At 36.3% G+C, this 23,360-nt stretch overlaps 1 protein-coding gene and 1 pseudogene across 1 annotated transcript in view; one reads left to right on the forward strand and one right to left on the reverse strand.

Annotated features, from left to right (window-relative positions):
• LCMT1 (leucine carboxyl methyltransferase 1) overlaps positions 1–20,562 on the forward strand; it is a 92,571-nt gene extending 72,009 nt beyond the window's left edge. The window contains exons 8-11 of the mRNA XM_074196809.1: positions 57–158; positions 2,250–2,341; positions 9,220–9,317; positions 16,445–20,562. Coding sequence (XP_074052910.1) covers positions 57–158; positions 2,250–2,341; positions 9,220–9,317; positions 16,445–16,470 — 318 coding nt within the window. The 3' untranslated portion in view covers positions 16,471–20,562. The remainder of the gene's footprint in view (positions 1–56; positions 159–2,249; positions 2,342–9,219; positions 9,318–16,444) is intronic.
• On the reverse strand, positions 5,713–6,654 carry LOC141495468 (glucosamine-6-phosphate deaminase 1-like; annotated as a pseudogene).
• Positions 20,563–23,360: the final 2,798 nt, after the last annotated feature.

A 23,360-nucleotide genomic window follows, 5' to 3' on the forward strand; every position in this document is an offset into this window, starting at 1 on the left:
TTCTCTACTTTTAAGATCTTTCTTGTAATGCTCTGATTAATTTTCTTTCTTTCTAGGTTAATATGGATGATAAGTTTGGGCAGATCATGGTTGAGAACCTTCGGAGACGACAGTGTGACCTGGCTGGAGTTGAAACTTGCAAATCTTTAGACTCTCAGGTTGGAACAAAAAAATATTACTATAACTTGTTAACAAAGGCCAATTTCCCTTTCTCAGATAAGATAAATTTAAGAACGTCCTGAATACCTAATTTTCTAAATTCCTTCACATCCACATAAATAAAATAGTGTGGTAGATAATATGATATTTTTCTGCAGTTGATTTCTTACATTTCTTGGAAAGTCTTATAAACAAATTCAGTTTTCTTGTATGTCATGGCATCACATCCCTGATGTCATAGTCCTTTTTGAGAATTAAAGACACATAACAACATAACCAATGTACCTTTTATTGCTATAGGTATAGTTAAATTTTTATGGAAATTTAAAAGTTATTGTTGTAGTGAAAATGAGGTACTTGTGGCATCATGGATGGAAAACTGACCATAAAGCCAGAAATATATGAGTTCAGATCCCACTTCTGAAATCAATTTTCAGCCCATCTTAGGACTCTAGATAAAATTCTTAAGACCAGAATTCACAAAAGAGGTGCTGACTTCCTTTGGCAGAAGGAAATTTGTAATCAGAGAATTAGTTCCCTATACTTATGAAACCACAGATTCGTTCCCTTTGCATACCCAGTAGTGAAAATGTCTGTGTGTGTGTGTGTGTGTGTGTGTGTGTGTGTGTGTGTGTGTGAAATATGACCATTCTCTGTCTAAAACTTTAAAGTTCTATAAAGAACATGATTTCATAGTGCTGAACATGTATAAAATGACTGAGGAGGATGATAAACTCTGGATCCTAAGAACCAGATATATGAAAGGCAGATCCATTGACTGTTATTTCTTAAGGTACTTTATTCATCAATCTATTTTACTATCAAATATTCCAGACTCTCAATTTTTATTCCCAACTTTCTACCCAGATAATCATTTTTTTCTCCTTTATTGACAAGTCCTACTTGAAAGCTATTTTTTTTATCTCTTCTTGGTAACTGCCTCACTTCTGTACCTTTCCTAAAAAATAACTACTTTAATTTTCAGGCACCCACTTTAGAACTTCTTTGAATTCCTCTTGGATTTTCACCTTGTAGGTATTCCCATATTCCTGATAATTTATTTATTTTCAGTAGAATCTGACTACTTATACATAAAAAATATACCATTATCTTGAAATCATTGAACTTGAAAAGACCATAAAAACTGATAAGGCTAATCTTGTCATTTTACAAATGAGGAAATTAAGACCACAATAGGTGAAGTGAATACTTATAACACTTTTAGAAAGTTGGTGAATTGTATAAAGAAGCTACCAAAATTTAAGGAAATTAACCATGAATTATATTCTTTTATGTCCATGTCACTTGACATTTTGAGAGATTTTGATTTTGTGATCAAGTATTGTATGTGTTGTTGCTGTATTCTGACCAAATGGCAATTGCTCAGCAAGTATTTGACCTATCATTGGTTTTTTAAAAAAAATTGTGGAAATGTTAAGAGAAGTTTTCTAATACCCTAATACCTCAATGCCCATGAATAGATTGGATGAGGAATCTAATTTTAACAGTGAAGAACCCGAGACTCACATAAATTAAATGACTATACTAGCTAATTTATACAGCTAATCATTTGAACCTGAGGCATTAATCCAGCAAACAATATGGGGCAGTTTCTAATAAGGTACTAAATTGTGTGATTTGGTCATTGAGAACAGGAGGGGTTGGAACAGACTCAAGAAAGGAAGTAGTTTTTCAGGACATTCATGATGATTTTTAAAACTACATATTCATACTGTTCAGTAAAATGCAAACTCCTTGAGATTAGGAACAGCTCATTTTTTGTCTTTGTAGTACACAATCATCCAGAACAGTTGGAGAGGCTTTTCTTTTTTTTGCCAAGGGTCATTTGGATATTTATATCATTTTCCTACTATATTTGATCAAACATTTAATTCATCCCTAAAATATTCCTAGACTTAACTGAATTTTGCATCCTGCCTACAGTTGTCATAGCAGTGTTAAACTAAATGATCCACATGTTGCATGCCCCATCCTGGTTCTAGTACAACACACATCATAGGTGCTTAAGAGTATTTTAGTTCAGTTGATTTGCTTGTTGGTTTTGTTTTATCTGTATTTGCACATTTCAGAAACAACGTCTGCTGTCAAATGGATGGGAGAAAGCTTTTGCCATTGACATGATGGAATTATATAGCAGCCTTCCTCGGGCTGAAGTGAACAGGTATTGATACACCATCTTTTTTTGTAAGTGGAAATCTCTACCAGATGGATTTTCTTTAGTAGTTCATTGTGTATATATACTGTAAAAGTTTTTTTGTCTATTAAAATTTTGTATAACTGACAACTCTTCCCCCCAACACTCACCTTATTACTTTGTTAAAATCTTTTAATATGAAAAGTACTAAGAAGATAGGTTTTGACATAATTTGCTAATTCGAAGAAAACCTCTCTAAACATCTCTAGAGAATTCATTGACTATTACTTGAGATCAAGTTTCTGCCAAACACTTTTTGTTGTTTAGTTTTTTTTTTTTTAGCTATTTCTGACTATTTGTGACTCTTTTGGGGATTTTCTTGGCAAAGATACTAGAGCGGTTCCCCCATTTCTTTCTCAGCTTATTTTACAGATGAGGAACTGAGACAAACAGGATTAGTGACTTGCCCAGGGTCACACAGCTAGTGTCTGAGGCTGGATTTGCATTCAGATCAGGCATTCTATCCACTGAGCCACCAAGCTGCCATGTTAACCTGATTATTTCATTAAAAATAAGCAATCATACATGAAACTATCCCAAAGCAGCACTTGGAATGGAAATAATCAATAGACTCCATAACTTCTATAAAGTTACCAGTAGTTTTAACACTTCACCATTGTGCAGAGCACTCTGTTGAGCTCAGGGGGACCAAGGTAAGGCAGATCAACCCTTGTCCTCAAGGACTTTGTGTTCTAATGAAGCTTGCAATTTTACCCTGAATACCACTAAGAAAAAAGAGAAAGAATTACAAAATCTCACAGTTAAAAGAGACTTTAGAGATCATCTAGTTCACCCTCTCTGCTGCAGTTATACCCTCTTCAACATTCTCAGCAAGTTGTCATGCACTTGAACACTTCTGTTTCTTGCTACCTTCCTGGGTGGCCATTTTCATTTTTAGGACAGCTCTAGTTAATAGAAACATCCTTTTTTAAAATATTGAATTAAAGTATGCCTTTCTGCAACAGATCTACCTTCAAGGACCATGTAGAATAATTCTAAACCTTTTGAAGGACATATCCTTTCTATATTAGGAGGATTACTTTATTCTCTTGTCTCTTCTTAATGTCTTATCTTCTCTAGCTAAGTTTTTTGGAATATCCTCATCCATCTGGTTGCTGCTTCTGTTTATCATTGTCCCCCTGAAAAGGAGCACAGTGCTTCAGAAGTGGAGTGTCCAAGACAGAGGCCAGTAGGACTATCCCCTCCCTTATTCTAAGCACTCTGCTTCTAAAATCCAGTGACTGGAGTGTTTGGAGAGATTTTTAGTGTTTTTTTAAGAAAAAGTTTCCTGCTTAGTTTCTTCCTTTCTAGGGCAAGAGGATACTTGATCCCTTTCCTTCAGCTAGTAGTCATTGGACTAGGAATGAAATAAGGACTTTTCTGCCTAAAATACCATCAAGTTCCTATTCACTGATTGTTTTTTTTGATTCTGTTCATAAAAGCTTTTTTTTTTTCAGTAATTTGAGTGGTGTCCTTGGTTTTTTCCTTCTTAGTTTTTTCTTGTGTTTTTTTTTTTTTTTTTTTTTTTGCAAGGCAATGGGGTTAAGTGGCTTGCCCAAGACCACACAGCTAGGTAATTATTAAGTGTCTGAGGCTGTATTTGAACCCAGGTACTTCTGACTCCAGGGCCGATGCTCTATCCACTGCGCCACCTAGCTGCCCCTTTTCCTTGGTTTTTTTAAGAAGTGACCTGACTGCCTAACAGAATTAATTCCTTGCCTGAAGGGTTTTCCCTCTCCCCCCCCTCCCCAAGTCGACAGTTGTTCATTGAGCCCATGCTAGGCACATTCCCATTCTAGTTCCTAGCCTCCCAGTTTTGAGGATGCAGCCAGGAGGCAGAAAGGATAATGTGCTGTCTTGGAGTCAGGCCTAAGTTTGAATCCTGCCAGGGACACTATTATGTATCTCTCGACAAATCATTTTACCTCTAAGCCTCAGTTTACTCATCTTTAAAAGAGGGATAATAATATAATATCATCTACTTCACAGTATATTGTTGTGAAAATCAAATGACATAAGGTGCTTTGTTTATCTTAAGGCACTATATGAATGTTTGCGATTAGTTTTTATTTGCCTTTATTTTTTTAAAAATATCATATTGTTGCTCTTTTTCATAGTTATCTCTTCCCATTGAATCATTCATCATTAGTTAGTACCCTCCCTTGTAGCATAGAAGTACACTTAAGTAAAAGAAATGTACATATTGACTTTGTAGTACTTTTAGAGTGCTAAATGGGAAATAAGTAATCTAGAGATTAAAGCAAATGGTGATATTTATTTTAAGTTTAAAAAAAATTGTCCTTATCATTTATTAAGGCCTAGAACTCATTTTGCTCATAGAGCTCTGTGAAGTTTGTAATAGAAGCCCCATTTTATAGATGGAAAATCAAGGGACACAGAAGATGGACTAAATTGGCTAAGATTCCCTTACTCGTGTCAGTGCTGAGAGTCAAAACTGGGCCTTCTCAGTCCTGGTCTTGTTTTCTCTCTCCATTTTCTAATGTGATCTTTTTCCTTTGCTTTGCCTTTTTTTATTTGAAAATATCAAATTTAATAGAAAATATCACATTATAAACAAATCCATTTATCCATCAGCTTAAAACAGAATTTTTCTAATCTCATATTAGCTAAAATTGAAATACAAGTAGAAAATATAGTATTCAAAAAGTTGTGTCAGAGGCACCTGAATCACTCATAAAATTTTTTTTTCCCCCAGAAAAGGAGCCAGTAGTAACTTGTCATAGGCACATAAGAGTGAGTGGAATGAGCAACAGCGAAGAGAGAAATAACACTGGGGTATATGACTAGTCACACCTAATGGAGAAAGATCCTAGGGAACAGAGGACAGTCTACCTGGTCTATTGTCATATTTCCCACAGTGCCCTATACATTGTCTATAGTGATTGAATATTACTTGACCACACAGTGAAAGGTTTAGCCTTGTACTCACAAATCTTAAGAGTGAAATATTCTTGTTGTTCTACTAAACCCAACCCTAAGAAGTAAAGGGTATGCTGGGAAAGAGACAGAAGCAAGACTACCCATCCTACCTATACTTGTAATCCTGTTGAGGTCCAAAATGCCCACTCTTTCCAGCTCTACTTTTTCATATGCTACTATTCTTTTTCCTCTCTCCCTGTGCCTTGGGGTACTTGTATTAGATATTTTCCCTTATTTAGCAGGTAGAGAGTAAGGAAAAACATACTTCAGAGAAAATCAAATTACAGTATAAAGCACCCATTTCTGTAAGCTTCAACCCTTACAGCTGAATATAGAATACTCATGTACACTCATTTTCATCAAAGGCAGATAAAACATTGGAGTGGACTGATCAATGAAATAAATTTTTTTCCCTAAAGACTTGTTCCCTCAAAGTCTATATGTCTTTGGGGGATTAGACATCTGGTTCCAAGGGCAAGTTAGTCACTATATGGTTTCTTTGAAGATTGACTTTTCTCATTTTCTTTTATACTGTACAGTGGTTCCACTAGTTTGTTATGAACAAGCATCAACCCTTTGAAATACTTAACAGTTTTTACTTTAAGCTTCAGTGTAGCATCTTCATCACACACAAATACTGCACGGGGATGCTGCTGGAAGGCAGATACAGTCCACATATGACTGATGCCCTCCTCACTGGCCTTGTGCAGTGCAAATGCCTTGTGGGCTCCCATAATTAGGACTACAATCTCTCTGGCATTCATGACTGTACCCACACCCACAGTCAGAGCCATTGTGTAGGGACTTTTGAGAGATCTCCATTGAAGAACCGGGAATTGGCTAAGATGGTATCCATGGCCAGAGTCTTCATTCGAGTTCTAGACAACAGACTCGAGCCAGGTTCGTTGAATGTGACGTGCCCATCAGGACCAATACCTCCAAGAAAAAGCTCAATCCTTCCAGCTTCCTCAATCTTCTTTTTAAAAGCATCACATTCTGCCTGCGGATTAGCTGCATTTCCATCGAGGATATGGGTGTTTATAGGGCAAATGTCAATGTGCTTGAAGAAATTGTTCCACATGAAAGAATGGTAGCTCTCAGGATGATCACGTGGGAGGCCCACATGCTCATCCATGTTAAATGTCTTCACATACTTGAAGGAGAGGTCCCCATTCTTATAATACTGGATCAGCTTCTTGTAGCACTCAAAAAGAGTACTCCCTGTAGGAAGTCCCAAAACGAAATACTTGTTGGGTCCCAGACCAGACTGAATAATTCTATTTCTAATATATTTGGCAGCCCATTCACTAGCCTGAATCTTCTAGGATGATGAGCTTCATTATGCCCTCTGGTCTGCACCATCAGCTCCTGAGCTGCCCGGGCCTCCACGGCCTGCTTTGCCTTTTTGATGGAAATGCTCTAATGCTTTTTGGATCCCCATGGATACTATATAGACAGCTGGCTGGTTCTTCCTTCTGCTACCCTATCTTCTAAATCTTGTGTTTTATATTCTTGATCTTTGTGGCTTAAGCTCAATTCCTGTCCACTCTGCAAACCATTGATAAGGCCGAGTGCTTTAACAAGCAAGTGGTAAAGGAAGGGCCCGGGTCAGTAACTGCCTTTCTTCTGGTCCCCTGGAGTATACCACCTTCCTGGTTCTCTGAGATTATGAATTAGGTTGCTGTAGATATTCTCACTCCAGACGGTATTTTGGTTATGTCTTCTCTGGTTCAGGGGCTTTACTGATATCTTCCATTAACTGCCTTATGTGTTACATTAGAATTTATATTTGAGATATTTCACAAGGCAGGCACACCTAAAAATACAGTAAGATTTGCTAATGCATTCACAATAAAGGAAGGAGGTGTTAAGTTAACCAAGGCTGTTCAACTTAATTCTGCTTTCTAAACCTGAAAATAAATGTTAAGTATATTCTCATCAAACTCTTGCTGGGATATGCAGTTTCAAGGGCTAAGAAATAACATCTTTTTACCCTTTGTTTCTTTAAAACTCACATATATCTTTTGATTCTATCTTCTGTGGCCCCACGAATCCCAGGTAGCTGCTGTGCCTGATCTTCCTGGATCTCCTGCTAAGAAAACAATCTTTTCTATAGCTTAATCCTCTTGGTCAGTTAGTGAACAGGTCATCATGATTCAGTGGGAAGAGCTGGAGTCTGAAGCCCTTAGTTCAGATCCCAGCTCTTCCACCTTCTTCTTGGGTGAGACTTAAGCAGGTCACTTTACTGTTTTGGAGCCTTAGTGATTTTTCTAAAATCAAGGGGTTGGATGAAATAGTCTTTTAGACTCCTTGCATCTTTATATTTGTGATCCTGTGTTTATTTAAAACCTCCTATGGAGACATGTGACCTCACAGTACTAAAGATTAGGAAATATAGAACAAGTATAGAATCCTCACATTTCTCTAACTTCCTTAACAAGTAGTGGTGTTCACTCAGACTAGAAAAGTGGCCATGGTTACTGTGAAATCTTCCTGTTACACTGTTTGCTCTACTGCTGCATTCAGTCTAAGAAAGATCTATCTTGCACTACCTCTCAGGGTGTTTAATGACTACCTAGAGGACTTTGTATTATGTTTCTTTATGTGTTCTACAGCATTGATCTCATGGCTTCATAGCACACAGTCAGTAAATATTTACTGTCTTAATGGGCAGTCCATTAACATGGACCTCCAAGGACATTGCAGGAGCAAAGCTGTAAAGTATTTGGTTGGTAAATTTTAGAAAATAATTTCTTTGCATTCCCAAATTGGAGAGAGTAGTATGAATTTTTACTTAGAACATAGCTTTGTGAGCCCCAAATTCTACTGTAAAAATAAAAAAAAGTAGGGAGCAGCTAGGTGGTGCAGTAGATAGAAACTGACCTTGGAGTCAGGAGGAGCTGAGTTCAAATCCATATAAATCAAATATTTGTAAGCTATGTGATCTTAGGCAAGTCACTTTTAACTCCATTGCCTCATAAAAACCAAAAATAAAAAAAAGTAATGACAGTTCCTTGAAAAGATACTCAGCTATAGGATTATGATTAGATTTTTTGACATATTCAAAGATACAAGAAACAGGGCATCTAAAATGTGATGATGTAGTAGTAATCATAAAAATCATTCTTCCCATTTAAGTGCTTTTAGTTAAAATGGGCTTGATTTACATTTTTCTCATTTAATCCTGATAATCATCATACTTTTTTTGATAGTTATTATAGGTCATTTTACTTCTCTGTGCCTTTTCCTCATACACAAAATGTATAGGTTATAGAATCATGATTTTACAGAAAAAGAACTCAACACTTCAGAGCCATAGAGTGAGAAAAGGGCCTTATTAAGATCATAAGGCACTATAGTAATACCTGAGCCAGGATTTGAACTCAAGCTTTGTGATTCCAAATCCAGTGCTCATTTTCTGGACTTTTCCACAGGTATTCTGTCCTCAAAAAATTGCATGTACAGTTATAATAGCTGAATTTCCTGTTAAGAATTTAAACACTTAAATTTGCATCCTATATAGACAAATGTCAGGATATTAGTGTTATAAGACTGGGATTATTTGAACTCCTGTCTTTTTCTTTATTAATATGCATTTATGAAAGAAAAAATCAGCATTTGTACATTATGTGAATGTTAAGAAAAAATATTACTTTAATATCTATTTTTAAACTAAATATTTGTAACTAGCCCTTTTCTTTTTTCCATGTTTATACTCCTGTAAACATATGTATGCTACAATTTTTTTGAGAAAGTAAAAATACCCTTTCCCCCCCAATTGCCTAGTTTGATATTTAAATAAATTTTGCTTTTGAATGGTACACATGCATGGAAAAAAACAATATTTTACTTGTAAATAAACAAATTGGTAGCTTTAGACTTAGACTAAAAAAATTCTCTTACAGAATAGAATCACTTGAATTCCTTGATGAAATGGAGCTTCTTGAGCAACTTATGCAGCATTACTGTCTTTGTTGGGCAACAAAAGGTGGAAACAACCTAGGTAAGTTATTATGAATAATAACAGTTATCATTTACATAACATTTTCTATTTTGTAAAGTGTTTGGATGTAGTATAAGTAATATCCTCTTTTACACAAAGCAGCCAGGGTAGCAGTTTTTTGTCTTTTTTTATCTTTAGGTGCCTGGCACTTAATTGGTGCTTAATAAGTGCTGGTTGATAGATTGATCAATAGGGAAACTGAGACTCCAAATTGACCAGTATCAAGTATATATTGGAACCAGGATTCAAATGGGGTCTTTGATTCCAACCCCAGTGCCCTTTATACTGAGGCAAACTACTAATGTTTGTTGACTTGACTGTTCTAGAAGGCCAGACAGTGGAATTTTCCTTTAAAGATTACAAGCACTTAAATACTCTAGCCATGAAAGAGTGTAAAATTCCATTATTGTGTCCTAAAGTACACTGAAATGTTCTGTCTAGGAAAGTATAGGTATCCTCTTAGAGTCCTGACCAATTTGGAGAATTAGTTAGTGTAGCCTTTGTACCCTGCAAGTCCTTATAGACCAGAAACTGAGGAGCTCTTTATACTGTCCCTCAAAAGGAACATGGGTCAGAGATTTTCAGGTCTACTTCTAAAGTGGGGGAGTTTAACTTTGGCAGTAATTAGAGACCCTTATTGGGAAATCTGAGAGGGATAAAGAGACTTCTTGTTGTTTTTACTTGATCTTATAGTTGTTCAAATGATATTTGAGGTAACAGGGATGGCAATATAAATACTTCACATGTCCCCTGAGAGCATTGACAGCAGCTGAAAGGGAAACTATTATGCATTAATGATTATGATGTTGTTAGGTTAAGGATCTGAAATTGTGATTTCAGTAATATATATTACTGAAGGATATCAAATTCATAATAGGCATGAACTAGTGTAAAATGTGTTGGGAAATGCTTAACAAAATAAAAATAACAAAACAATAACAATGTTTGTATTTTTCTAAATCAGTATGCTTCCCTTAGGGATCTTTTTCTTCTTGAGTTGGCTTTATTTGCAATTTATAGAATAAAGTTGCCTAGAGCACTGAGAGATTGATTGAGAGTCACAGAACCCCAATTTACCTTCAAGAAAGAGATGAGGTAAAGATTTGAACCCAGTTCTTTCTGACTTTGAGATCAGCAATCTGTCCCAATACCATAATGCCTCTAAAGTGTTTAGTGGTATTATAAAAATAAGCACCTAATTGCTTGACACTATTCGGGATTGCTTATGATAACAAAAATAGTCATGGTTACCATTTTGCACTCCATTGTTTACAAAGCCCTTTAACCACATTACCTTCTGGTTTGATCCTGGTAGAACTGCAGGGTAGTTAGAACAAGGTCTCTCACATGGAATATCACAGGACTGGATAGCTCTCCTCTCTCTGGTCACTCAGCCAGTGTACTCAAGGCAGGAGGCCTTTGAGTCCACCAGCATCTACTAAGTGCTTCCTGAGAGCCAGGCATTGTCTTAGGATACAAGGAAAAGCAAGAATAGAGCTTCTGTTCAAGATTATGTTTTTATGGTAGAGGCAGGATTCTAGACATTATGTCAATAAGAGTTTTCTACACATAGAGTGCATGGGAGGCAGTTTCTCAGGGAAGGCAGTTGGGAGACTGAGAGGCCTGGCAGCAGGTGGGATTTGAGCCATCTTGAATCATACCAGCTGGTGGTGCAGTGGTGAGAGTTCTAAGTCTGAGGTCAACTCCAGCCTCAGATACCCCAGCTTTGGGACCATAGACAAGGCACTTAACTTTTGTAGGTTGCAGTTTTCTCAGCTGTAAAATGATGATAAGAACAGCACTTTCCTTCCTGGGCTATTGTAAGGGCAAAATGAGACAAAATTTGTCAAGCACTTGGCAAAGTGCCTGGTGCCCAGTAGGCACTGTAGAAATCCCAGGAGGCAGAGATGAGCAAGAAGAGCAGTGTTGTTGTTCATAGATTACTTAGAGAAGAGTCAAGTGTAAGAATAACAGAAATTTAGGAAGGGGCCACACTGAGGTGAGGTTGGTCCTGAGGAGTACTGCGGTGCTCGTAACAATGGTAGGGAAACTGGGAAGAGAGCAAAGCTTAGGAGGAAATTTGAGGTGCCATCCAGTTCAGAAGGTCCAATAGGTGATTGGTACTGTGAGACAAGAAGTCGAGAGAGAGAGGTCAGAACTGAATAAAGATCTGAAAATTAACTGTATAGAAATAATCATTGTACCTCTACAAATAGATGAGATCAAGTGAAGCTGTAAAAGAGGAGGAAAAAAGGCCAGAAATCTTGGAGGACACCCACAACAGGTGGGCACAAACTGGAGAAAGATCTAGTAAAGAACACTGAGGAATGGTTATATGGGTAGGAAGAGAAGCAGGATAGAACATCTAGAAGATGGCCTTTGGCTGCAAAGACATCAGGAAGGATGAAGATTGGGAAGTGGCCATTCAGTTTGACAGTTGAGATCTTTGGTAACAAGAGAGCAGTTTTGATTGAATAAGAATGTCAGAAGTCAGATTGCACATGGTATTGAAATTGGTTGAAAGGTGAGGAAGTGGAAGCTGAAGGTCATAGGTAGCTTTTTTAAGAATTTAGCCATGAAAAGGAGGAGAGGTATGGAATGATAGCAGGGATGACTGGGTCTAGTGAGGGTTTTCTGAGGCTGGAGGGCCCTTGGGCGTTTGTGGGCAGAGGGAAGCAGTCAACAGATATGGAGAGATGGAAGAGTAAGGGTAATAGGGAAGAGAATAGGAATGAAGTCCTATATATCTTGAGATGCTCCCCTTGACAAGAGCTGCCCCTTTTTCATGTGACATGGGTGAAGGAGGAGAGTGAGGAATGGTATCTGAGAAATGTAAGAAGAGGAAGGAGGAGAGAAGAGAGCTTTCCAACCAGAGGATTAATTTTTTCATTGACATGTTCAGAGTTCTTAGGAGAGGGTGGGGAAGGAGTGACTGTGGGACAGTTGAGAAGGGATGAAAAATTGTGGAATAGCTGTTGTGATAAGGAGGCCTAAGAAGAGGTAGTAGGTCAGTGTTGCATCAAGGAGAGTCCGACTTAGTTCATGGAACCAATTGCACTGGACTTGTCAGCACAATTTGTGATTTTTCTTCAGCTCCATTCAGCAGCATTCAAATAGGAGTCAGGATTGGAGGGTGGAAATAGTCTCAGATTGAGCACTGTCATGGATTCAGTTAAGGAATTTGAGTGATTAGGACAAGACATAGTACAGCTTGTTCTCTAAGGTTTTGAATAGGGAAAGGTGGGGAGTATAGCCATTGCAGGGTTGATGACCTGGGAAAGAACTGAAGGGTAGAGGAACTGGAAGTCAAGGTGAGGACAGAAAACAGGACTGGGCATAGGGAAAGATGGAATAATCAAAGATTATGATCAAATAAAGGAATTTTAGAGTTAACAAACATGAAAGTTTACTACTTGTGGGTGATGGCAACATCAGAGATATGGTGCTCTATATATAGCTGAGGAGTGAGGTCATGGGGAATTGAGTAGATTGAGGAATTTACAAGATATGATGTTTGAGAGAGTATCAATATATATATTTTGAAGACCTCTAGCATAAAGGTAGGAGTTGAAGTAGAAAGAGACTGAGGCAGACTTTGAACTTATTTAGGAAGAAGAGGATGATCCTGGTGATTAGTATATAACAGCTCCAGAATCTTCATTGGGTGATATATTTAGATTGAGTGAACTTTAAAGGAGGAGTTGCTTAGTGATGGTATCAATGAAAAAGTCTGGAAATGTTCATTTTGACACCCCTCAGACATCTCAGCACAGTGCAGAGAGCATTGCTTTGAAGTCAGAAGACTAGTATTCATGCCCCAACTTTGCTACCTGCAGGAACTTGTCTAAGTCACTTAACTTCTTTAGGTCTCAGTCTTTAAGACCTTTTCTCATTCAAGATCTTAGCACTAAAGTCCACAGGATTTTTTGCTCAGTCATTTGTTCTTTTTTTTTAGGTTTTTTTTTTTTGCAAGGAAAATGGGGTTAAGTGGCTTGCCCAAGGCTACACAGCTAGGTAATTATTAAATGTCTGAGACCAGATTCAAACCCAGGTACTCCTGACTCCAGGGTGGGTGCTTTATCCACTGCACTACGTAGCCGCCCCTCATTTGTTCTTTCTACTTTGAAATAGTGCCTGTGTAGACAAATAAAAGGACTTAGTTTGGGCACCAGGAACTTAGCATTTGAGACAAAACCATTATGTGAATGGACCTAGGCAGTTTTGTGTTCTGTTCAATAGAGTTGGATAAAAATATTAAAAGAAACATTTATTAAACAGTTAAAATGTGCCTGACACTGTGCTGGAGACATAAATAACACCCAAAAAGATAGTCCCTGCCTTAAAGGAGACTTCATTTTTTTTTTTTTTTGCAATCTGTCCCTTTTTATAAATTTTTTATAGCACAGTAATAATATTCCATTATATTCATCCACCATATTTTATTCAACCCTTCCCCAATTCAGGATTAATAACCTTGCTTTCAGTTCTACTCCTGATTCTTTCTGTTTCCTTTCATGTGGCATATTTTCAGGTAATCTCACCGTTTTTGTCACCAGGCTCAGAGTATGTTCTAGATTTTAAGCATCCTTTCCAGAATTCTCAGAACTAGGCATACTTCAGATGTTGAAGAGATGTCATTCTAATGACAATAGATTACACATAAAAAGAAGCTGAAAAGTTAGGGAGTGGGAATAGAATGGGAGGAGGAAGGAAGGAAGGAAGGAAAAGAAGGTGTCTGTGCCAATATTGAGGTAGGGAGTGGTGGTGACTTGGGCTTTTTCTCAAATGGAGGTTTTGGGAGCAACACATGGGTAGAAGAATGGGCTATATGAGTGGGGGAGAAGGCAGATGAGGTCTGTTGGCTGAGTACAAAGTTAGCCAAGAATAGGTATTAAGGAATTAACATAAATATAGCATAGAAGCATTTTTCTCCCCCCTCCCGAGACATTATGATTGTTGGGAACACTAATGGGAATTTAAATTATTTATTTTGTATTGAATGGGATTTATTACCAGTATTCATATTACTATAGAAACAAAGACATCAAGTTAGTAACATGCTTGCTAAGCAGGGGCATTTTTTCCTTACTGGGTTCTTTCTTGGGAACACTGGTAAGGACATAATGAAGTAGAGGACAAATGATAAGTGCTGATTAAACTGTAAATAGCAGGAGTAGGAGGCCAGGTTAACTAAATCGTATTTAAAATTTAGGTATATGGGTTAGAATAAAGCAAGGAAGATGAAATGATCCTAAGGAGTGCTATATTACTGTTTATTTAAGAAACCACACATTCTATCAAGAGAAAATTAACTTCCCAAAGCCAAATTTATGTTTTTACCGGACAAACAAATAAAGGAGGAATGTTATTTTGGAAAATTGTCATAAACTTTAATAAAATTTCTTTACTTTGACTATATGGGTTGCAAGCTATTAAAATTTGTAGAATACCTACAGAATTAATAGCAATCACCTCTCTTAAGTCCTCATCTCTAGGCTGTTTCTCTTCTTAGATAGCATTAATGTAAGACAAAAGCACATCTATAACCCTTCTTTTTCAGCTTCTCTAGGTTCATCTAGGCAAAAGATCCTCCCAAATGTCTACATGTGAAGTTTGGGAAAGAGAGTTGTTTTCCAACTTGAGCACAAAGCTCTTTCTCTTACTGTTGAAACAACTTCAAATATTTTTGTAGATTAGTAGAAAAATCTTTGTATCCATTAGACTTTTTATGACTGGACTCTATTAAACAGTAGAACTTGCATAGGAATTTTAGAAGTCTTACCTTTTTCTAGAATATCCCTCAGCGGCCTTGGGCAAGCCACTTAACCCCATTTGCCTTACCAAAAAAAAAAAAACCTAGAATATCCCTCAGCAGAGATTTTATGTCTGTGCACATGTATTGTCCATCTTAGCCAGCATTTCTTCAAAATACTGAGCATTTCCTCATTGCCTTTAAGGACTTGGCAGATTTGCTTGGACTCTAATAGTCAATGCTACATTTTAGGAGCAGTTTTAAAAAATTATTTTTCCCATTTAAAAGAAAAAAAAACAAGCTCTTATAACAAATGAATAGCCTTCCTGCTGCTTTGGTATTCATATACTATCAGACTAAGAGGACAGACAGTCACCTCTTTGGATTGATCTATAGTAGAGGACTTTAGGTGAATATAAATAAGAGTTGCACAGGATAAGAAGGCCTGGTGACTGGGTTGCATTCTTTAGAGAGCCATTAAATGAAGAAATAAATTAATTAAAATGTCCCAAAAATCTTAATGCATTTTTTTTTTGCAAGGCAATAGGGATAAGTGATTTGCCTAAGGTCACTAGGTGTCTGAGATCATATTTGAACTCAGATCCTCCTGACTCCAGGGCCATTGCTCTATCCACTGCATCACCTAACTGTCCCCTAATGCAGTTTTAAGTTTCAGTAACTTCAGAAGTACAAATACTACAAGTTTAGAAAAAACATCATTTTAAAATTTAATTATTTAATTTTTTACACTTAACTTGATTCTGTGAATTTTGAATAATTTTAATTTATTATTTCATTCCTTTTTTTTTAAGTTTTTGCAAGGCAATGGGGTTAAGTGGCTTGCCCAAGACCACACAGCTAAGTAATTATTAAGTGTCTGAGGCTGGATTTGAACTCAGCTACTCCTGACTCCAGGGCCTGTGCTCTATCTATTGCGCCACCTAGCCCCCCCTTCATTCCTTCTTAAAGCTATGGTTATAAACCTAATAACTAATGAAAATTTTTATAAAGACTAGAGTGACAGTGGTTAAGTTGAATTTTAATAAAAACATCAATATCTTAAAATTTTAAATAACTTTAGGAATTTTTGTAAGTTTTGTAGCATTTCTACTTATGACATAATTAAAGCTTAAAATTCTACTAAGTCTTTTGGGACTAGATGCTTCATGAAGACATATACATAGATCTATATATTGAAGATGCCTGACCTTGCCATTAATTCTCTTTTAGAGTAGATCACCTACTCCAAGTTGAATGACTTGCATAGCCCTGTGTAACAAATCATTGATAAATTCAAAACAGAATCCAGATCTCCTAAGTAGACTTGTTTCTTGTTTTTATCCTTAAATGGCTTGTTATTTTTTCCTCCCTTCAGGTCTCAAGGATATTACCTGCCAATAATTTCTTCAGGGAACTTGTTGAACCAGAAGCCAAAGCGACCATTCCTTCCGTGGAAGAAATGCTTTAGAGCTTTCTGCAGTAAAAGAACAGTGCATGTACACACCTCACTCTCTTCAGTGTCACCCACACTCCCAAAAGATTCAAGTTACCAGTGTTGCTAAGGATGTTTCCTAGTGGTTTATTGTGTTAATAAATCTCTATTGCCTTTATGAGCAGATTTGGACTTTTCTGTTGCTCCCCATCAGAATATGGTGTTTGAAATTTTCAGACCCAGAGTCCCCATTCACAAAGGTTGCTTTATTAAAAAAGAAAAATCAAATTCATGATCTGTTATTGCTCAATCACTCCGAATCTATGGATATTCTTTAAATGCAAGAATATCCATAGATTCTGAGTGATTGTTTTATTCGGGTTGACTTTCATGGTACCTTGGTTTCTCAGTCTGCGAAATATTCCATCTAGAGAAAGGCTGCCAGAATTGAAATAGGATTTTGAATTTTTGGACCTGACTGCTTTCTGGTATTGTTTTTCTCCAGGGGATATTAGATGCCTCACTTCAAAGGTTTGTACTTCTTTTACTCCTTGCTCTCTGATCCTTTTAGATTTCCCTTTCCATAGTATTCCTTTTCTGTATGCTTTTTTACTGTTTAATTTCCCAGAAAGCTTGGTTATTCATTCAACAAACATTTACTGAACATCTCTTTTGCTTTGAGTCTGTGCTCAATTATGTTGAGTGAATACCAGGGAGTATAAGGCATGTTTCTTACCCTCAAGGAATGTAAATTACATTATGCATAAGGGCTTAGAAGTGTAACTATGGCACACATTGACAGTTAAGAATCAGCTGCAAAGTGTTTTACAGTCCAATTTATTTTTATTATAGCCTATTCAATGTCTCAGTGAAGAAAAGAATATAAACAAATGACTAGTATCAGTTGACCTAAGTTTTTGAGTGTCAGTGGAGCTCTTTGCCATGAGTTCTATAGTTCCTTTATCTAGTATTGCTTTAGCTTTTTGTAATCATGATTCAGTTTGCACAATAACAGAATAAATTGAATGGAATCACAAAGGTCCAACTCATACCTGGAATTCTTATTTTAAGAAAATAAGTAGTCATTCAACTTTTATTTGAATTTCTCAAATGAGGAAAAACCCATCAACTCCTAAGGCAGCTCATTCTACTTCTGAATAGCTCTAATTGCTAGGAAATTTTTCCTTCTTTTGAGCCCAAATCTATACCTTTGCCACTTCTACCCATTATTCCTAGTTTTGTCCTCTGGGACCACTGTCCTCTACTGAATTACAGAGATACAAAGATGAAGCAAGATAAAACCCTTGTCTTCAAGGGGTTTGCAAGCTTATAGGAGGAATAGGGCAAATTCACATATGTCTCTAATACAAGTTCTATGAGAAATGCATAAAAAAAGGTCCTTAAAAATAAGAAATTTAAAGAGAGATAAATTACTTCCTATAGAGACATCAGGGAGGGCTTCATTGAGTCAGGAATAAAGGAAAAGGAAGTATCCAGGATGAGGGGGAGGATCTTCTAGGCTTGAGGAGATAGCTCATAAAAAGGCATGACAACTTTGCCTTTTTCATCCCATTCAGCAAAACGTGCACTTAATGTATGATGTATATACTAAAGGCAAAGAATTCTATTAAGTTTTGTTCAAGCAGAGATTTCATGAAGACCTTTTATGACCTCAGATTTTCAAATTCCTGTAGACCTTCCTGACACCTTAGTCTTATAGTTTCTTGACAAAACATAAATATTATAGTTAATCAAGGTACCAAAAAATTCATAGGGAACTTATGTTTTCTCCATTTCCTTTTTTCTCCTCAAAAAGAAAAGTTAAGCAGATTAAAAACTGACATTTCAGTGCTTGGGCAGGAGTAGGTGGTATCTTTCAGTAGCACACCAGAGCCTGATGGAAGAGTATTACATTTTTTTTAATATGGTTTTTTCCCATTATTCAAGTACTCGCCCAAGTTCTTTTCACAGTAATGAATTAATACCAGCTAGACCAAGCATCATGATCTTTATATAAATGATTCTTCTGTTTATCCCAGAGGACTTATATATAAAAGCTTCATACTGTTAGGTCAATTAAGGAATTCTTCCTGGAACTTTTGAATTTATAGTCAATTTGAGGATTAGATTTGGAGCACTAACCAGGGCTTGAGTTTTGATTCTTTACATTTTCTTTCTCGACTCTAACAAATGAGTGAACCAGATAATTTCTGTCTAGTCCAAGTTATAACCTTTTATGATTATGTCATCATCTATATCTTATCTGCAGTAAGGTTTTCCTTTTGGGCTGCTTCCAGTGTTGTGTTACTTGCTGCCTATGTGGTGCAATTTTAGGGAATGCAGCTTTTTTTAAAAATTATTTTAAAATGTAATTAGGAAGGTAAATATATAGAGAGAGTTTAAAAGAGATGTGACAGTTGTATCAGCTTGTGATAATTGTGTTCACCTAATAGTGTTGTGTTATTGATCTGTAAAGACTGGGTTTATACAAGTTGATTATTATCTCTTAAATATTATGTATATGGTGATGTTAGCTGCTACTGGATTAATGGTCTTTGGTTTGGTTTGGATATGGAGGACCAGCAGTAAGTCTCCAGGTATGGAAAACAAAAGTTTAGCATAATTTTCACTGTTTTGCTATTTCTAGAGAAAAAAATATAAAAGTTGAAAGAAGTTGAATTATGTCACTTGTCATTAATAATTGCTAAGTGTAAATGTTATATATGTATCATTACACATAGAGCAAGATTAAAAGAAATGTAAACTCCTAGGTCAAAATTGCTTTCTTTGACTAAGAAACAATATGGATGATTATTCATCATTGTTAAGCTTAAAATTCTGATTTTCCTTCCTTTGATACTTGAAAAGATGCACAGTTTTATCACTGTGGTACTTAAGTGACACAGTTCATAATCTCTCCTCACCTGAGCTGATGATTTTCATCAGTAACATCTGGTGCAATATCCTTGCAAGAGGTGCTTAAAATCCTGTTCAGAGTGAGCCTTCTATGAGTCACAACTGATCTCATACTCAAAGTCTTTCTAGCTTTCAAGAACTCATAGAACAACCTTTGCTGTCTTGGGCTTTAAAAATTCAGAATCATTTCCCCATTATGATGAGTTGGACTTTAATTGAAGCTAGTTTTCTTTATTAGGGATAAATGAATAATCTTCTCACCCAACTCCTTGCCTGAGGAAAAAAAAATTTGCCAAGGTCACACTTACTAGGTAACTTTTATTATGATGAGGTTTGGGAGAGGACTTTACAGTACACTAGCTTTTCTTATCAGGGAAAAATGAATTATTCTTCATTTGCTCTACTTCCTTTCCTGGATACACAAGTCTTCCCAAACCACACTTAGTAGCTAATTCTGAATCTTTGTGAACTTGAGGGTAGCATGGCTAAGCTTGAAAGCTTACTGCTTTGACCTACTCATATGGCTTCAAGTGTCTTCAATAAGGTGTCTACTTCTCAAAACTCTTTTCTCTCTCTCTCAGCATTCCTTGCTTTAAATTGAGGAAGAGGAAGCTTCTCCCATTTCTCTGAATGGCTTGGCTCTCTTCCAAGCCCCTGTACCTCTAGTCAGATGGAAGAGAGTAGAGCAAAACCCTCTGGAGGCATTCATGCATTGTGACATCTTGAGAATTTCAGAACTCAGGGGGTCCATAATGCTTATCTCCTTGATTATATAGATGAGAAAACAAAGTCAACCAATTTGGCCCAGGTAACACAGCTACCCAGAGCAAAGTTAATACTAGAACCCTGATCTCCTGCTTCAGTATCAAATTTAGCAGCATGGCTTCAGTATAACTTCATTAAATAATTAAGCTTTAAAATGATTTTTTTAAGTGTAGTATTTGTACTTGAAGTTATTAAAACTACATTAGGTGACACGGTAGATAGAGCCAACGACCCTGGAGTCAGGAGGATCTGAGTTCAAATATGATCTCAGACATTTAATAATTACCTAGTGACCGTGGGCAAATCACTTATCTCTATTGCCTTACAAAAACCTGCATTAAGATTTTTGGGACATTTTAATTAATTAAATTCATTTCTTTTAATTTATGGTGTTCTATTTCCCCTCAAAAGTATAAATATTAGTTATATTAGAGTATTTTGTAACCCATTTTGGCATTTTACAACCTCTCATAAACCTTTTGCATAATTCCTTTTGGAAGCATAGAATCTGACCTCTGGGACCATGTTAGGGCTACAATTTAAAAATTTTTATTAGGTGCTCAACATCAAACCAGTAATTCAAACTATTGATTTTAAAGCATGAAGCTTCCCACAGATATTTTTTAGTCACTTTCCCACCAAAATTGTTCATTCTTTTTTTTTTGTTTGTTAATGTCTTCTTTATTTTTCAGATTCAGCTTTTCTCATTTTGTGTTATTTCACAAAGGTCATATGTTTTTCATCTTTATTATTTTCACAGTTTTTATTTATTTATTTCTGAATATTTTCCAGGTTTTATAATTTCATATGCTACCATGAAAATATTTGAACTGACAGCCCCCCCCACTGCCAACATTCCCCACCCCCATTTGAATTATTGGATGAAAAAACAAGAATTATTTTCTGTGAGGACATTGCCAGATTTTTTTCAGCAAGAATATGCAAATTTGCAGTTCCACTGGCAATGAATGAATGTATCTATTTATACAGTGATGCCAGAATTTTGTTACTTTACTTATTTTTGTCAATAACAACAAGAATAATTAAATATTTGGAAATTAATTCATCTAGAAGTATAGAGTCTATATAAAGAGAAATATAAAACTGTGGTGACCAAAATAAAGGAGGACCTAAATAACTCTAGGGTTTAGTTGTTTATGGATGATTTTGAAGAAAAGAATACAAATGAAAATACTTATCAGTGAATACTAGAAGGTAGGTGCTGTCATCGTCATTTTGCAGATGAATTAACAGCTAGGCAGAGATTAAGTGATTAGACCCAAAGCCTAGCAGCTGGCAACTCTAAGAGACTAGATTTGAACATGAGTTTTCCAGACTCCAAAACCAGCGTATTCCATCCATTTGACCTCCTAATTAAAAGAAAAATTCATAGAACTGGACAGAAAACTCCCAAACACATCAGTGAGATGGAATAGATGTAAAAAATGTTCACCAAAGGATATAGTCTGCTTTTCTGTCTTAGGTATTTCTAAAAATCACTGTGCTATTTGAAACTTGTAGAGGGAGGAAAAGTTTCCATTAGTGACACATTTTTTAAAAAGGTAACTAGTAAAAATAATAGCATATTTTTTATACATGTTAAATGGTTAAGAAATAAATCCCAAAATATAGTGACTATGTTCATCATTTCTGGCAGCTGCTCAGTAGGGCTCGGTGTGCCAGAATCATATAGGTAACAAAGCAGCCTAGAGGGAAGGGAGCACAGCTCAGAACATGGCCAGACTATGGTGGAAGACAGATAGTGGATGTACCACAGCTCCTACTGCACCAGAAAATAAATAGTAAATCAATAAATAATGCATTTGCCTGCAGAAGTGAGCATCAGAAGTATTACTAATGAATAATTATGAAGTGCGATGGAAAACTTAACTGAATCTGAAATAGAATGGAAAATTATGACCACCATGTGTAAATGGATATGGTTTTTTGTCCCATTGACAAAATTGCATATAAGCAAAATGAAAATTCTCATTGCATTCAAATTGATCCTTGATGTGTCAATCATATTGAAACAAACTCCCATTTTCAAAACAAGCTTGATAGCAGAACTGACATATAAGTGGCAAGCTTTTAGATGTTGCTAATTAGGTTAAAGATTCATTATTTAGTGTACTTGGGAAAATTGGTTGTCAATTTTCTGAGAAAGGAAAAAGGAGTCTGTTTTGTAAAATGGGGACAGCACCTTCACCATTCCTCAAAAAAAAAATAAAAGGATTTTACTTTCTTTAACTATATTCCTTTGGAGTATAGCACTAAGTCCTACCCTCCTTAGGGACACAGACCAAGTAATTTATCTAGTCTAGTTCATACCCTAAACTCCTAACATTGTCTCGAAAAAACAACTACCTATTGAATATATCTTGAATTAGAAGCTGTCATGTAGACATCTTAAACTCAGTTAAATCCGAAACTGAACTCATCTTTACCCCCAAGCCCTTCCCCTCTTAATTTCCCTATTACTGTTCAGGCTATCATCATCCTTGTAGTCACTCAGGCTCTTAACCTAAGTTTCATTCTCAACTCTTCCTTTCGTTGTCTCCACCCCCTCCCCATATTCAATCTATTGACAAATCTTGTTTATTCTACCTTCCTATCCCTTGTGTATATATATATTACCTTTTTACTGACACTACACTGCCACTGTGTTTATGTGTGTGTGCATTTCTGACAATAATCTATCTATGGTATTTTTTAATATTTTCAAAACATTAATCAGATACTCTATTCACCCAACCATTTAGGCAGCCAGTTGCTCTGCTCTTTGCAGATCAGTAAACTGAAATATCCAAAAGCTCCTAATAAGGCCTAGATGAAGCTAAGAGCATTTTCTCGACCTATTTTCTTAGTCTCAGTTCTGTTCTTTGCTAAAGAGGATCTGAGCCTTTGTAATATTACTTGTCTAAGGTATGATTGATTGTGATGTAAGTATGATAGGAAAGAATGGTTTCAGATTAAAGGCAGAAACAGTATATTAGAGACCGAACCTTAAGACATAGAATACATTATTTCAAAGCTGAGAGGAAACTCAGGTCATTTAATCTGAACCTCTCATTTTACAAAGGAGAAACTGGTCCAGAGAGATGAATCATGCAGAAGCTAAAAAGTTATATGTCACAGGGAAGATAGTATTATGTGGGTGAAAGAATGTTAGATGGGT

The sequence above is a fragment of the Macrotis lagotis genome, chromosome 8 (assembly GCF_037893015.1).
Source record: "Macrotis lagotis isolate mMagLag1 chromosome 8, bilby.v1.9.chrom.fasta, whole genome shotgun sequence".
NCBI classification, from domain to species: domain Eukaryota; kingdom Metazoa; phylum Chordata; class Mammalia; order Peramelemorphia; family Peramelidae; genus Macrotis; species Macrotis lagotis.